The sequence below is a fragment of the Melanerpes formicivorus genome, unplaced genomic scaffold (genome assembly GCF_026170545.1).
Source record: "Melanerpes formicivorus ecotype bairdi unplaced genomic scaffold, bMelFor1.0.p_v2 SCAF_10, whole genome shotgun sequence".
Lineage (NCBI taxonomy): Eukaryota > Metazoa > Chordata > Aves > Piciformes > Picidae > Melanerpes > Melanerpes formicivorus.
The window spans coordinates 13,042,248-13,056,372 of NW_027142362.1; the positions used below are offsets into that span (position 1 = coordinate 13,042,248).

Genomic DNA, 14,125 nt, shown 5'->3' on the forward strand with positions numbered 1-14,125 from the left:
GTGAACATAAGTTTTCACACCAGCTCTTAGTCATCACATTTGACCCACAACCTATTTCAAAGCTGCTTGAGTGACATATGTACCAGCATGCCAAACATCTGCAGAGGTTACCTTTAAGGATGCTAATCCTCTTCTTCCCAAAGGCTGTGGCCTCACATTCTGTCTGAGCACACCAGTTAGAAAAGGACGGAAAAAGTTGCGAAGCTTTGCTTTGTGTCTATAAGAACAACAGGTAGGAGGGCAGCATGTTTGAAATATGCTGCATGCTGCTTTGCTTTTCTTTGTTGTGATTTTTCTGTTCTGCTTCCTTGCATGTTCACATTGTCCTTCTTGAGAAATTCCAGCATCAGTTATCAGCCTATGAAAAAGTTTGATCCATGAGCTCTTCAAACACTTTGTGTTTTTACAGATATCAACGAGTGTGAAATTGGAGCCCATAACTGCGATAGACATGCCATATGTACAAACACCGCAGGCAGCTTCAAATGTAGCTGCAGCCCTGGATGGATTGGAAATGGTATCAAGTGCACAGGTGAGGGTCTTACACATTTGTGTTTCATAGTAATGTCAGACCAAAACTGGGTCATAGCAATTTGAGGGGAAAACCCCAATACCACACCTGCAAATTGAGAAGACAAATGGTTATGGAGCTTGTTAGGTCAATTTGACATGATCTCCTGGAGGACAAATTCTCTACCATGGCAACTGTGAAGTCAGCATTGTCTCATGTTTGGCTTGTGACATGGTGAAAACCAGCTGGACCACAGAAACACTGTGTCTTTGAAAGTAGCTGATGGAAGGCAGTGAGAGTTCTCCTGGTGCTCCCTGTGAAAACAAGATCTTAGTTTCAAGTGTGCCTAGCAGCTTCCTCATGTGCAGTTACTTTCTCAGACTTCTTCCAATCAGGTGACCCCATACAGGTGTGGCTTTTATAGCAGAAGATAATTTAAAGTTTAAAATGCATTTTAATAAGGTATATAGAGCATAAAGTAAGTAAAGTATATTTTTTAAGTGTTTTTAATTTTTTTTTTAAAGATCTGGATGAATGCTCCAATGGAACCCACAATTGCAGCCCACATGCTGACTGCAAGAACACAATGGGCTCTTACCGCTGCCTGTGTAAAGAAGGTTACACTGGGGATGGCTTCACTTGTACAGGTGAGCTTTCTTAGCAAAATCAGCCCAAGTTGGTCTGTGATTCAAGACACAAAGATAGCTTTTAAACATTTGAAATTATTCTCTAAGATGCTGTCTTCCATTATCTTCTGCTTCACCTATATTGCCACAACTTGAGAGAAACACTGTGTACTGTACACAGTACTCTGCTGCAAGGGGATCCCATCAATGCAAGTAAATATCTAAGGGTGGAGGTCAAGAGGATGGGGCTGGGCTCTTTTTGTCTGTGCCCACTGATAGGAAAAGGGGCAATGGGTATGAACTAGAGCTCAAGAGGTTTCACTTAAACATAAGGGACAACTTCTTTACTTTGAGGCTACCAACCTTAATATTTAAAGAATAGGGCACGTGCATCAAAATTATTTCATAAAATTGCCAAAACATATTTGCTCTTTCCTGAAGTGAGTGTGTATTGGCTGCCCTCTTTACTGCATCATCCTGAGAGAGGATGTCAGGATGAAGTGCTGACATGAAGAGTGATGGAAGTAGCTGCTTCTGAAACCTCATTTTATAAACTGTAAATCTGTTCATAAAACATTGTGAGAGAGATGTTTCCAACCCACACTTCAGTCTTCTGCTTTGAAGAGTAGATTAGCTTGTGTAAGCTTAGGCATCAGGAGCGCTGCTGTTACACTAACAATATCAATGTCACTGGTGGTGCTGCGTGGAGGGGGACTGTGTTTGGAATGAAGCCATGTAATAGACAGCTGGTGAGTCAGGTTTAGCTGGTGCAAATCAGCAGCACACTGTCAACTACAGCAGGTTTTTATGGCTTCTGAGAATCTGGTTCAGCAGGTTTAAGGATGAATTTGAATGATTCAAAATTATAAATGGACCCTGGGATTTTGTTGAATTGTCTTTGTATAATTTGCCTTTGAATCTGATACAGCCTAGTCACCTTCATAACCCAGTGCTCTTTGTTAATTTCCCACATGATGATCTCCAGGAGTCTATAAAATTATTCTTTAAAACTGAGCATGTACAGAGTTTCTGCATTGAGTAGAACCTTTTGGGTTTTATAAATTTGAATACTTTATTGTATACAGATTTGAGAGGGGGCTGGGACTCAACCTAGGTCATACAATTGTTCTGTAAGCCCTCTGCCAAAGTGTGCAACATTCACCCTGGTAGGTACTACCTTTGATTTGCCAGCCATGGACTTTTACAAGCTCACACTGCCAGCCAGACTCTTGCAACAAGTTGGGTGGTTTTGTGATATATAAAACTTCCACTAGAGCATTAGGGCCACAGCCTGTCTGAAAGGCAGTGTATTTCAGTAAGCAAATGCTGGGTTTCTCATCAGCTGTGAGCCTGCAGTTTAATTTTGATCAAGTTATTTTCACCTCAGTGACACTTTTTGTCAGTATTTTGTATGTTTGGCACAGAGACTGCCTATTACCATAGGCTTGCTCATTGCACAGTAAACCTCTTTTTTCTGTTGCTGCCTCTAGGCTTTGTTGTAATAGAAACAATAATTGTAATGAAATGCGTGTGCTCATTCTGAAACTAAATTTGACACTATGTACTGCCTTTGATTGTTATTAACTGTAGCTGCATTAGGAGTCTGTGCTTCTCTCTGATTTTCCTGTTGGTTAGAAGCTGTATTTTCGACATGCTGGAGGCAGGCACATTTGCTACATGCAATAGCTCTTGCACAGAAGTAGGTTATACAGTCTCTTCTGCAAGTGTTCAGAACTAATAGAACAGTTAAAATCCTTGGAACATCACATGCTGCAGCTGAAAAAAAATTTTGGTGAGAGAATCATATTTACTGTAAACCTGCAATTTCTCTTCCTTCTACAGACCTCGATGAATGCTCAGAAAACGTGAATCTCTGTGAGAATGGGCAGTGCCTCAATGCCCCGGGAGGTTATCGCTGTGAATGTGACATGGGATTTTTGCCAAGCCCAGATGGGAAGGCATGTGAAGGTAATTCTCTGGAAGCTTTAAACAACACTCAGCAAATTTCTACCTTAGTAGCACTTTATGTTTGAAAAATTTTACAGTTGGTTGCAGTTGTGATCATATTGAGAACTACAAGAGAAATGTCAATAGTAGTTGCTTTCTTTCACTTCATACATTTATTATGGGCCTCGAGGTGCTCATCTACCTGTTGCATATAGAAAGAACAGCTTTTTGGAGCCTATCTTACAATGTATTGTTTGTGGGTCAGACTGATGATCTAAATAGCACTGTCAGCTGCCATTTTGTCTTTGTCATTTGCACACAGTTCTTAATTTTACTCATGAGTTAAATGGAAAAAGCTGCTTTGCCTTGGTGTATATGAAGCTGAAAAGCACTGATCTGGCAGCTACACACTGAACAGGCTTTGAGGGCTTGTGTGAGGTGCAGAATCAGTTTGAAGTCTTGCAGAAAGTTTATATGACCACTAAAACCCCATAAAAATTCCCTGAGTATTTGTTCAGTTTTGAAAGTTAGTTGTCAGTTAACTGCTTACAACCTGTTCATAAATGCTTTATGTTCTCAAAAACCAAATAGTAAACATGTTTCCAACGTGATTAAGGTGATGCATTTGATCATGACATTTGAAATCCTCAGCTGATAAAATGCTAACAAACTGAGTAAAGAAGCAACCATATCACCTGACATAGTAACAGCTCATAGTAGCTGGCATTTGATGGAGTTCATAAGTACATCTCTATAAATAGGGCTTTTTCCAAGTGTTCTGTGTATTTTTTTTAAGTAATCTACCAAAAGAAATAATTTATGAGAGTGAACTTTTGTGTAAACTAAAACAATACTAGGTTTCATAATGTTTCATGAAACGATTTACTTTCAAACCTTTTAGCTAACTTTAAATAGCTTCCATAAAACCTGGCTCGTGTTGCTGAAAGAGGCTTTCCGTGCTCAGGTCTGTGTGCTAAATGCAGCATTTGAAGGGCTTTTGCAAACTGTTTTGCTTTTTTATTGTATCAGATTGGTTATTCTTTGTGCACTGCCTATGACATCCAGTGAATACTGCATCAGATGCAATGATTTGGACAAAAGGCACAAAATTGAGTTCCGCTAGCCAGATGTGAGATCTGTCAAACACAGAAACCTGAAGATGGCATCAAGTTCAGCTTTGGGCACAAGCTTTGCCTTCAGTGATGTCCAGCTTTCTGTAGATGACTGCTGATTTAGAATAAACCTTTTTTTTTAAGGCCTATCTCCTGCCATGTTTAGTTTTGCTACTTGTTGGATTAGCTCCCTAATAAGCTCAGATTGCTTCTGGCATGTCTTCCAGAGACACTGGAACATGCTTTATGCTCCCATCAAAATGTTACAGATTAGGTTCCTTAGGTTCCCAACATAAATCTCACATGTTGTTTTTTTCTGGTCTTAAATGGTGTTCAGAAATGGTTGCTTCCAGTTCCATGTTTTGTGAACCTATTTGCAGCTCTCTATTTGAAAGTTAATGAAAGCTCATATTTTTCTCCTCCTCTTCCTCTATCAGATATTGATGAGTGCTCGCTTCCTAACATCTGTGTCTACGGTACTTGTCATAACCTTCCTGGGCTCTTCCGGTGTGAGTGTGAAGTTGGCTACGAGTTAGACAGAAGTGGTGGTAACTGCACAGGTAAAGATCATTTTGAACTTCAAGCTTTTTAACTTTTCTGTTAGTATTCTGATTAGCTCCTTAGGAAATTCTTTTTAAAAAGCTATACAAATCAGAGTGGACATAGGGAAATATGGACATCTCCTCTGTATAACATGGGATTCTCCTTCTTGCCTTTCCTACACTCCTTCTCTGCCTTGTCATCCTCTGATAGCCCAGTGGCTTAAAAGAAGGGTAAAAACAGAGCAGAAAGAACCCCTCTATCACCTCTCCCCTACTGTGAAATCATGAATTCATCTCACACTACTGATCAGTGGGTTTATGGTGGTTAGCAGACAATACCTAATGTACCCCTGGTTTGCACTATCCTTGAGTATTTGCTTACCATGTGTTGGTTTTTCTTACAGATGTTAATGAGTGTGCAGATCCCACAACCTGCATCAGTGGCACATGTGTCAATACTGCTGGTAGTTACACCTGTGAATGCCCTCCTGATTTTGAGCTGAACCCCACTGGAGTTGGATGTGTTGGTAAGGGACCACTCCTTATATTGAATGTGAAGTTTCAAGACTGATTGCTTAGGAATAAAGTGCCAGTCATGGAAAGGGGCTGGAAAAGGCTCTCCAACTCCCACCCTACTGCTTCTGGCTTAGAAGTTGTAATAGTACAGTGGGAGTATGTCCAGAGTGATGTAGCATGCCAGAAGTGCCCAGCTGCCAAAGCCAACTCCTTGGGGCTTGTTACAGCTGTCCACAGTTGACAGCAGGCATGAGACAATTCTGAATTTCAACCAGCTTAACCCAGTATCCAGCTGGTCCCAAGGTGACAGGCAAATGAAGTTGGGGCATAAAGGCCCCCATGCTCTTGGAGCATTGAGCACAGCTTGGCTAGGTGCAGCTTCCTGACTAATGGAAATTCCCTTGTATTGGGTTCCAACTGCTTAGTAATCCTCTGATATTTTTTGGCTTTTGTTTGTTTAAGAGGGCATAGGGATTCTCCTCAAATTCAGATGTATTTGAAATTCCTAACATTTAGTAGATGCTTTCATAAGCATCATAACCTCAAGGAGAGGAGAAAGCAGTGGGTTTCTAAAACTGGAAGGATGTAAGAATGTGGGTGAAAATGTGAATCAAAATGAATAAATTCCCACTGGGCCAAGTGGTGGGATGCCATTGTCCTATCCAATTAGGAAAAGCTGGGCCCTCGTGGGAAACAGAAAGTACTTTTCTTTGGGTGTCCTGCAAGAAATGAGAGCCATCTGATGGTGTCCCTCATCCTAAAATGATGTGTTGTGTTTTTCTCTCTCATAAGATGTGTTTGTTGTTATGTGCATTCTGAATAGATACACGATCTGGCAACTGTTATCTGGACATTAAAACCCGAGGGGATAATGGTGGCACCTTCTGCAGCAATGAGATTGGAGTGGGTGTTTCCAAGGCCTCCTGTTGCTGCTCCCTGGGCAAAGCTTGGGGTGTTCCCTGCGAACATTGCCCGCTTGTGAACACAAGTAAGTCATCTTTCCTGGGTTAAATGCAGCAATGTAATGCATTTGTTGGATTTTTTCCTAATTTAGCCAGGTTACTCAAATACCAGTGCACTGGTCTTAAACAAAAACTTTACTAGTCTTTCAGAGGGATTATTTAGTCAGGACATTGTTATCACTTCTGAGCAAGTTTGCTGTTAGACAAAAAGCTACAGTATGAAATGGAATAGCCGTTGATGTTGCCGAGTAAAATTAATGCTTGTACCTGGTTTCTTTGTTACTTTACATTTAAATTACCTCTAATAATATGATTAATGTTCAAAAATAATTGTGCTGAAAATGTTTCTACTATTTTAGGTTCATAAATCTATTTTGTTTTCAGCTGAATATAAGGTTCTTTGCCCTGGAGGGGAAGGATTCCGACCAAACCCTATTACAGTTATATTAGAAGGTAATGTTTACATTTACCTGCATTTACCTGTCTAAAAGTGTGAAACTCTTCTGTGAGTGTTGTTTTATATGGAGAAGTGTGGGTTAAATGTTTGCTCTTTTGCTCAAACAGATATCGACGAATGTCAAGAACTGCCTGGGCTTTGCCAAGGAGGAAAATGTATCAATACATTTGGGAGCTTCCAGTGTCAGTGTCCATCAGGGTACTATTTGAATGAGGAGACTCGAGTGTGTGATGGTATGTAGCCTTCACTCAACTAGTCCTCTGCTTTTGTTCTTAGAAAATTATGACAGATCAGTATGCAGAAGGATTAATCTGTCCTTGAAAAGGAACACAACCAGATCAAGCAATGTAAAGCTTAAAGTGGGAAAATTGGACCAACCTGAAGTCTTGCATTGAAAGAGAGAAAATTTCTTTTTGATCATGTTTGATGTGTATGCAAATATTTGTTTAAAATGAGCATATTTTGATCAAAACCATAAAACCCTGCAGTTTTAGTTAACAGTTAACTAGCCAGCTTTAAAACATAGCTGTTTGGTAATGGCTAATGAATAAGCCGTCAGATAAAGAGCAAACTTGTCCCATGAGTCTGCTGGGCTGGTTGAAGTGTGCCCATGCCATTTTCCCACTGCTTATTTTCTCACCTGCTGATCTCACCCGTAACTGAAAATGCTGGTTGTGCTGCAAAACGTTTTTGTTTCCTTAGCACGGTCAGTAGCATGTGTTCAATAAATTATGTGCAACTGTCAGGTTGTACCAGATATAAAACTTCAAGCAATTCCCGTTGTCCAGGCTATCTGAATTCAGCCTTCCAGACTGTCAATAATATTAATACAGTGCTATGATGTGTGAAACACTGCAGAAATACAAAAGATTCAGCTTTTAAATTAAGGCTGAACCAAAGTGCTTCATTCATATTGTGCTTATGTGGCTCAACAAATGTTAAAGTGGAAATCTACCTCTATGTCTTACCTTACTGGTGTGTCAAAGATACTTTAAAATGGTAAGGCTAGTGAAATACTTTTGAAGTTTGAGAAGCTGAGGTGGTGTGAGAGTGGTGTTGTGTTTGGGTTTGGTTGGGTTTTTTTAAACAAAGCTTAAAATCTCTTGATGAAGTAAAGGTGATGTCTTGTGTTGGGAAAGTTGCTCACTTTCATCAGTCAAACAAACCTGAACCATCTGGCCAGTCTGTTCTACCATCATTACATATTGAGATGGACACTCCACAAGGAACAGCTTTGGTTCATATCTGTATCTGGGAATCCAGATGAGATGAGAATGGCTGAGATCCTCAAATACTGCTTTTGTGCAACAAGTGCAAAACTCAAATTACTGTCTCTGAGTAGCCTAGAAAAATTAGGGTTCCTGTCTTTGCATCACAGACAGGCTTTCAATGGCCCCTGTGCTGCCACTTCCCTCTGTGTGTGGGCTTTGCTCAATGACCTTGTGAGGAGGCCCTTCAGCTCCTCCAGTACCTTCCTACTTTGGGTATTACTGAGACGTTTTTGTTCTTGAAGGCACAATAAGAAAGCTCCTGTGACTACTTACTGCCTTATTCTTCTCTGCTAGATGTAAATGAGTGTGATACACCTGGCATTTGTGGACCTGGCACATGTTACAACACCGTTGGGAACTACACCTGTATCTGTCCTCCTGATTACATGCAAGTCAATGGAGGAAACAACTGCATGGGTATGGTTTCTTTTTAAAGATTTATCTTAGTGCTTTGGGCCAGGGCTTTACTCAGCACAAATCAGAACTAATTCTCTGGATTTAGTTATACAAGGTTTAGCTAAATGAAAGATCAAGTTTCTTTCATTAATATTAATAAGCAAGGTAGATCACTTTTAATAGAGATATTTCAATAGCTTATCAGAATTTCTCCTTTAATCTGCTATTTTCTATGTTCATCCCTTCCAAGTTTCGCTTCAGCTTTAAAAGCTTCTACATGTGAAACACTACTAGAATTACTTGCACTTCACAGGATGAAGTCACAATATGTTTGCAGTTCTTAGGGGGAACCATAAACTAGCTCATGTTTTTTCTGTGTTGGGCAAAAGGCCAATACTGAATTCTTTGATGAGTCTGATCAGTGTTAGAGCCTTGTTGGTTGCTCCTGAATATGTGTATTGCAAAACCTTTTTGGTACTGTTAGCCTTATCTAGGAACAGTCTATTCTGTAGTACTCTGCAGGGCTGCAGCATCTGCTTGACAGGAGTCTAAAAGCCTTCCCCTAAACCCTTCAGAGCTGCTAGTGCATTACTCTGGGTTTTTCTTCATTTTCACAGATATGAGAAGAAGTCTGTGTTACAGAAATTACTACCCTGACAATCAAACCTGTGATGGTGAGCTGCTCTTTAACATGACCAAGAAAATGTGCTGCTGTTCCTACAACATTGGCCGTGCTTGGAACAGGCCTTGTGAGCAGTGCCCTATCCCAAGCACTGGTATGTACTTACACTACGGAACTATTTGAAAGCCTTGATAACATCATAATTGCTGTTAATGGCTGTAACAGTGGTAAAGATGCTATCTCATTGTCTATTCTTGTGTATTTGAAATAAGGGGATTAATTACTTTTTTGACCTGAAGGTGATCAGCCCTATTCACAATGAAGGCATAAGTGGAGCAGTTTGAGTTCATGCTGAATCATGCCTCCTTTTTGCCAGTTTTCCTGTCTGGGAGCCTTCTTGCTCTGAATTAATTAATCTGTCTCTTTGCAAATGCTTTTTGATCCAGTCTTGAGGCACTGGCAAGGTTTTATTGGCGTTACTCCAACAAACATGTTGTCTGCTGTGCTTTGACTGCTGGTTACCACAAAGGGCTTTTGTGGTAGCCATGGGTTTACAGAGGTACCTTGGTCTCATCTGGGTATGATCTATGTCAAGTAGCTAAATGTAAGATGTAGGAGTTTGTGAGCTAATTGTATGGGCTTGCAGGACTCCTCCACACTGGATAGGACTCTGCAAGAGTTAAGCCCAGGACATCTTATCCTAGTTTGAGGTGGTTTGCTTCAAGAACAAACTTTTTAAGTGCTTATTTGAATAACTTCCAAATTATAGTTCAGATTTTTAAAAGTCGCATCTGGGCTAGTATGCAAAAACTGCAATGCGCTGAAATAAGCATATGTGAAAGAACATCAGCATGTGATCCCAATCAGCATGTTCATTTCAATGGCCTTTGAATGAGGACCCAAGTGCATGCTGAGCACATCACACGATGAGCCTTGTGGACGGGTTTGCACACCTCTATGTGCCCTGCCGGTGCTGAAAGAGTAGGAAAATTTTCTTGTGCAGAGGATAATAATGAGCTGTTGACTGTTGCTTAATTCCAAATACTGTAATAGCTGATTTCTCTTTCCTGTTGCAGATGAATTCTCCACACTCTGTGGAAGTCAAAGGCCTGGCTTCTTCATTGATATTTATACAGGATTACCAGTCGGTGAGTTGTAATTTCTGTTTTGAAGTAAATTCCATGCTACCCCTGCCCAGGGAAGAGAGGAGGTTTGTTTTTTAATGGAAGAAATAACAACAAAACAGTCTAATGGAGTTCAACCCACTGTCTAAGTCTGAGCCAGCAAACTTTCTTCCCAGCTCCTCCTAGCTGGAAGCAATAATAATTGCTGTTTGTAATCAAGGCAACATAAAGGTCTAAAGAAACTGTAATCAGGCCTACATGAGCAGGGCACAGATAACAAGAATAAGAGGTCTGGGAGTAAGGCCAACCAGCATTTGGGCTGAGAGAAGCTGGGAGTCTTTATTTCAAACTAAAGCAGAGATTTAATCTGACATTTCACATCAGTCCCCCTGTGTATTGGTTTGACACAAAAATCCTTTTTCAGCTCAGCTCGAATATTTCTCACATATGTTATTGTGTGTAACATTTGAATCGTGAGTAACAAATTGCAAAACAAAAAGAGGGAGAGAATGAGGAATTCTAAGACAAGGAGTTGAGTAAATCCCTAATGGGACTCCCTTTTGTTTTTATTCACACAAAAATGCAAATAAGAAGCAGATAATGTGCCCTGTAACAGACAGAGGCAGCTGATAGGCAGTAATCAGGTCCTTTAGCATTAAGCTGCTGCTGTGATGAGGTGTCCAGCTAGATAAATGGGAATATTTATTATTTATCAGGCTATTTCCTGGAAGCAAAATTCTCCTTTCTAGCTGTTAGCATTAGCCCAAATAGTTGCTGAGTCTACTCATGCCAGTTGGGCCTTTGTTTATGCTGACATGTGCAGGCAATGGCTGCATCTGCAGCATGTGAGATGTGTGCCAGGAGCATTGGAGTGCTCTGTCTGCCCTGCCATAACATAGAGCAATGTACATTCAGAAGCCAAGTGAAACAGATGGGCCATCCTGCACTGGCCACCAGTGCATACCAGTGCATGCTGCCCATGCTGCCCATATAGCTCTGTGCTGTACAAATCACAGGCTCTTCCTGCTGCTTTGGGGTCATAGCAGATCTCTTGCTATCTTATTGCACTCAAGCTGTGCTTTTGTGCAGAAGTTACCTGCGTCCTTTATATCTGCAGGCAGAGGAGTAAGGTAGCACACACTCTGAGAGAGAATTCTCTGAGTAGTCTGTCATACTCTGGTTACAGTCCTTATGTGATGCTACTCTTCTGTTTGAAGTTTTGTATATTTTCTCCAGTTGGTTGTTTCAGAGACAAAGTAGTACTAATTTTACTCATCCCTCATCAGAGGATTCAGAATTACAGAATCTAATGTGGGAAATTAAGAGTTTGCTCTAGCAGCAAAATAAAATCAATTTAAAAAACCCAAAACCCTATGATGTGGTGGAAATTTATGTATTAGATGACTGTTTCTTACCATATTCTCTGTCTTTTGTACATCAGTGCATGTGGCAATTTTTACTAAAGGGAGAGGCTTTGGAGGATTCACTCAACTCTTTCATGTTAATCAGAATATTAAAGATGTACAGCTTAAGGACCCAGTAGGCAAGACATCTAGTTGTAATAGCAGCTGGGTTTTTTTTCTGCCAAAATCAGTTACTTAACTCAGGTGTATATAGAGCATTGGCAAACCCTGGCTGCCTGGCTTAATCAATCTAATTAATAGCACGTTGGCAGCACTTCAGATGTTACCTGGTATTGGCACTTCCAAACTGTTACATAAAAACATGAAAGTCTCTTCAGATTAACAAGGGTAAACCAGTGCCAAACTGATTCTGACAAGTGCTCGGTCAGAATTCAGTCATGCTCCACTGTGTTGAACCAAAGACAGTTGCTGTGTCTCCCTTGGGCCTTTCCCAGTAACTCCATGGTCACAATTAGGAAGATGAGAAGATTCATCAGGGCTGTGGGTGGGAGATGTGAGGAAGGATATGTGCTATACTCTGCATCATTCCTATGTGGCAGGATGTATCTTCACTGCAGTGAAGAGTCAGAAGCTGAGGAAATACCTGCATTTCTGCAGTTTGAAATGACTTGCTGTCTGCTGCAGCTGGGAACATTCTGATGCTTGCATTATGCTTTTGATAGTTCTCTTAAGGACATATTATGTAGCAGATTTAATATGAAATGCTGTTGACAAGTATTTAAAAAAATATATTCTTGCAGATATTGATGAATGCAGAGAGATTCCTGGAGTCTGTGAAAATGGGATCTGTATAAACATGGTTGGTAGCTTCCGATGCGAGTGTCCTGTGGGTTTCTTCTACAACGACAAGCTCCTGATCTGTGAAGGTAGAGTGCTGAGCTCATTCAGACAAACAGGATCTCACCAGCTGGCAATTCAGACACTGGCAAATCTGATATACTTGCAGGGCATCCTTAATGAGGGGAAAATGCTGGTACCAGTGTAATAAACCTATGTTAATTTGGACATTTTGAAATCCTTTGCATAGAAAAACAGCAGATTTTCCATCAGACATCTAAAGCCTTGAAGGAGCATGAGTCAGCAGTCATGGGAAGAACCACTGGTTTTCACATTTCACAGTAAAGCCAAAAAGTGAGGAGTAGTCTTGAGTAAGATCATGAGCACAATGTTTTTTATTTCCAAGACACTTTTTTCTAATGGAACAAAGGTTTCTGTAAATGATATAAACACATGATAATTTTTTCCAATTTAAACATTTACGAGTACTGTATTAGTCAGTTTATTGGAGAAACTGAAGACAGCAATACAAATTGCTGTCGTTCTCTGTGGTTATGATTGCTGACAGCACGGGTGCTGCAAGCAAGGCATTGAGAACTTCCAAGGCGAAGCATCTTCTATATGCTGCTTCTAACCGAAACACAGTTACATTTCTAGGAAAATAAAGTTCTCTTTTTGCAGCAGCTTAAGTAAGGAAAATTGGTCACAGTTTTTTGCCTAAAATTGTGTAGTGGTGTTAACATTGAAAGCTACAACTGTCCAGTAGTGATCATCACATTCAGTTATGATAAAGGGAGATTCTTGTAGTCTCCACTGGAGCTCTGTGGTGACATAGCACCTTATTTATTCCAAAATCCGCCCAAGTTAAGTGTTGCAACAAGCTTTCCATGGGCCCTCCAACACCTTCAGAAAACCACTATGTAAATTGTCCAATTAGGACTTAGTTTTACAGATGGAGCATGTGGGTTTGGGATTATTTCAGGAAGATATCTAAATGTGACCAAATATCTACTTCCACCAATGTGTTTTCTTATTTTCAGAATTAGAAGTTCTGTAACTCTTTACACTAAAACCAAAGTGATTTTCATGTCTTTCTAGTTCCAGCTTATCATAACAATCAAATTCCCTTTTTGTATTGACAGATATTGATGAATGCCAAAATGGGCCAGTGTGTCAGCAGAATGCAGAATGTGTCAACACTGCTGGTAGCTACCGCTGTGACTGTAAACCTGGCTACAGGTTCACATCCACCGGCCGCTGCACTGGTGAGTGTTGCTGGTTTGTTTAGGTGAGGGTCTGCAGAAAGTGGTAGTAAAGTCTAAAGAAATATAAAAAGGCTTATCTCCTCTTCAGGAAGATGGTGTACCAGGAGATGATTGGAGCTCCAAGACCCCTCCTCTTACAGTCTTTTAGGGCATCCCATAAACATTCTGGAAATGCCCAGAAGACTTAAAGGCCCATCTTGCAGAAGCATAAATCAGAGTTAATCACCTGAGTAGGTGATTGCCTTCTACTTTATCCCACCAACTGCACACATTTTTCTTCAGCCCATGTCATGTCTAGGGTGGGAAGACAATTGATTCACTACCTTTTGATGAACTATTTTGTGACAGTAAAATTTCAGATGCAGTCCTGACAGAAACCTTCCTCTGTATAAATTCTTTGATTTTCAATGTGATTTCCTAAATGTGTTTTAAGCAATTGATTTGCCACTTTTGTTTTTCACCAATAACTCCTTACTTCCTGGAGTGTTTGCTGATAAGGTGAACTTACCTGCTTGGCCATATGCAATAACTAACTTTAAAACTTATTGTTAACCTTCCTAACTTTTATGTGAA

General features: G+C 40.4%; 1 protein-coding gene across 2 annotated transcripts in view; it reads left to right on the forward strand.

Annotated features, from left to right (window-relative positions):
* Positions 1–14,125, forward strand: part of FBN1 (fibrillin 1) — a 156,842-nt gene that overhangs the window by 115,962 nt on the left and 26,755 nt on the right. For both annotated transcript variants that reach the window (XM_068143780.1, XM_068143781.1), the window contains exons 33-45: positions 410–532; positions 1,036–1,158; positions 2,980–3,105; positions 4,634–4,756; positions 5,143–5,265; positions 6,078–6,242; positions 6,601–6,669; positions 6,781–6,906; positions 8,239–8,361; positions 8,958–9,116; positions 10,039–10,110; positions 12,251–12,376; positions 13,430–13,552. In XM_068143780.1, the coding sequence (XP_067999881.1) occupies positions 410–532; positions 1,036–1,158; positions 2,980–3,105; positions 4,634–4,756; positions 5,143–5,265; positions 6,078–6,242; positions 6,601–6,669; positions 6,781–6,906; positions 8,239–8,361; positions 8,958–9,116; positions 10,039–10,110; positions 12,251–12,376; positions 13,430–13,552 (1,581 nt within the window). The remainder of the gene's footprint in view (positions 1–409; positions 533–1,035; positions 1,159–2,979; positions 3,106–4,633; positions 4,757–5,142; positions 5,266–6,077; positions 6,243–6,600; positions 6,670–6,780; positions 6,907–8,238; positions 8,362–8,957; positions 9,117–10,038; positions 10,111–12,250; positions 12,377–13,429; positions 13,553–14,125) is intronic.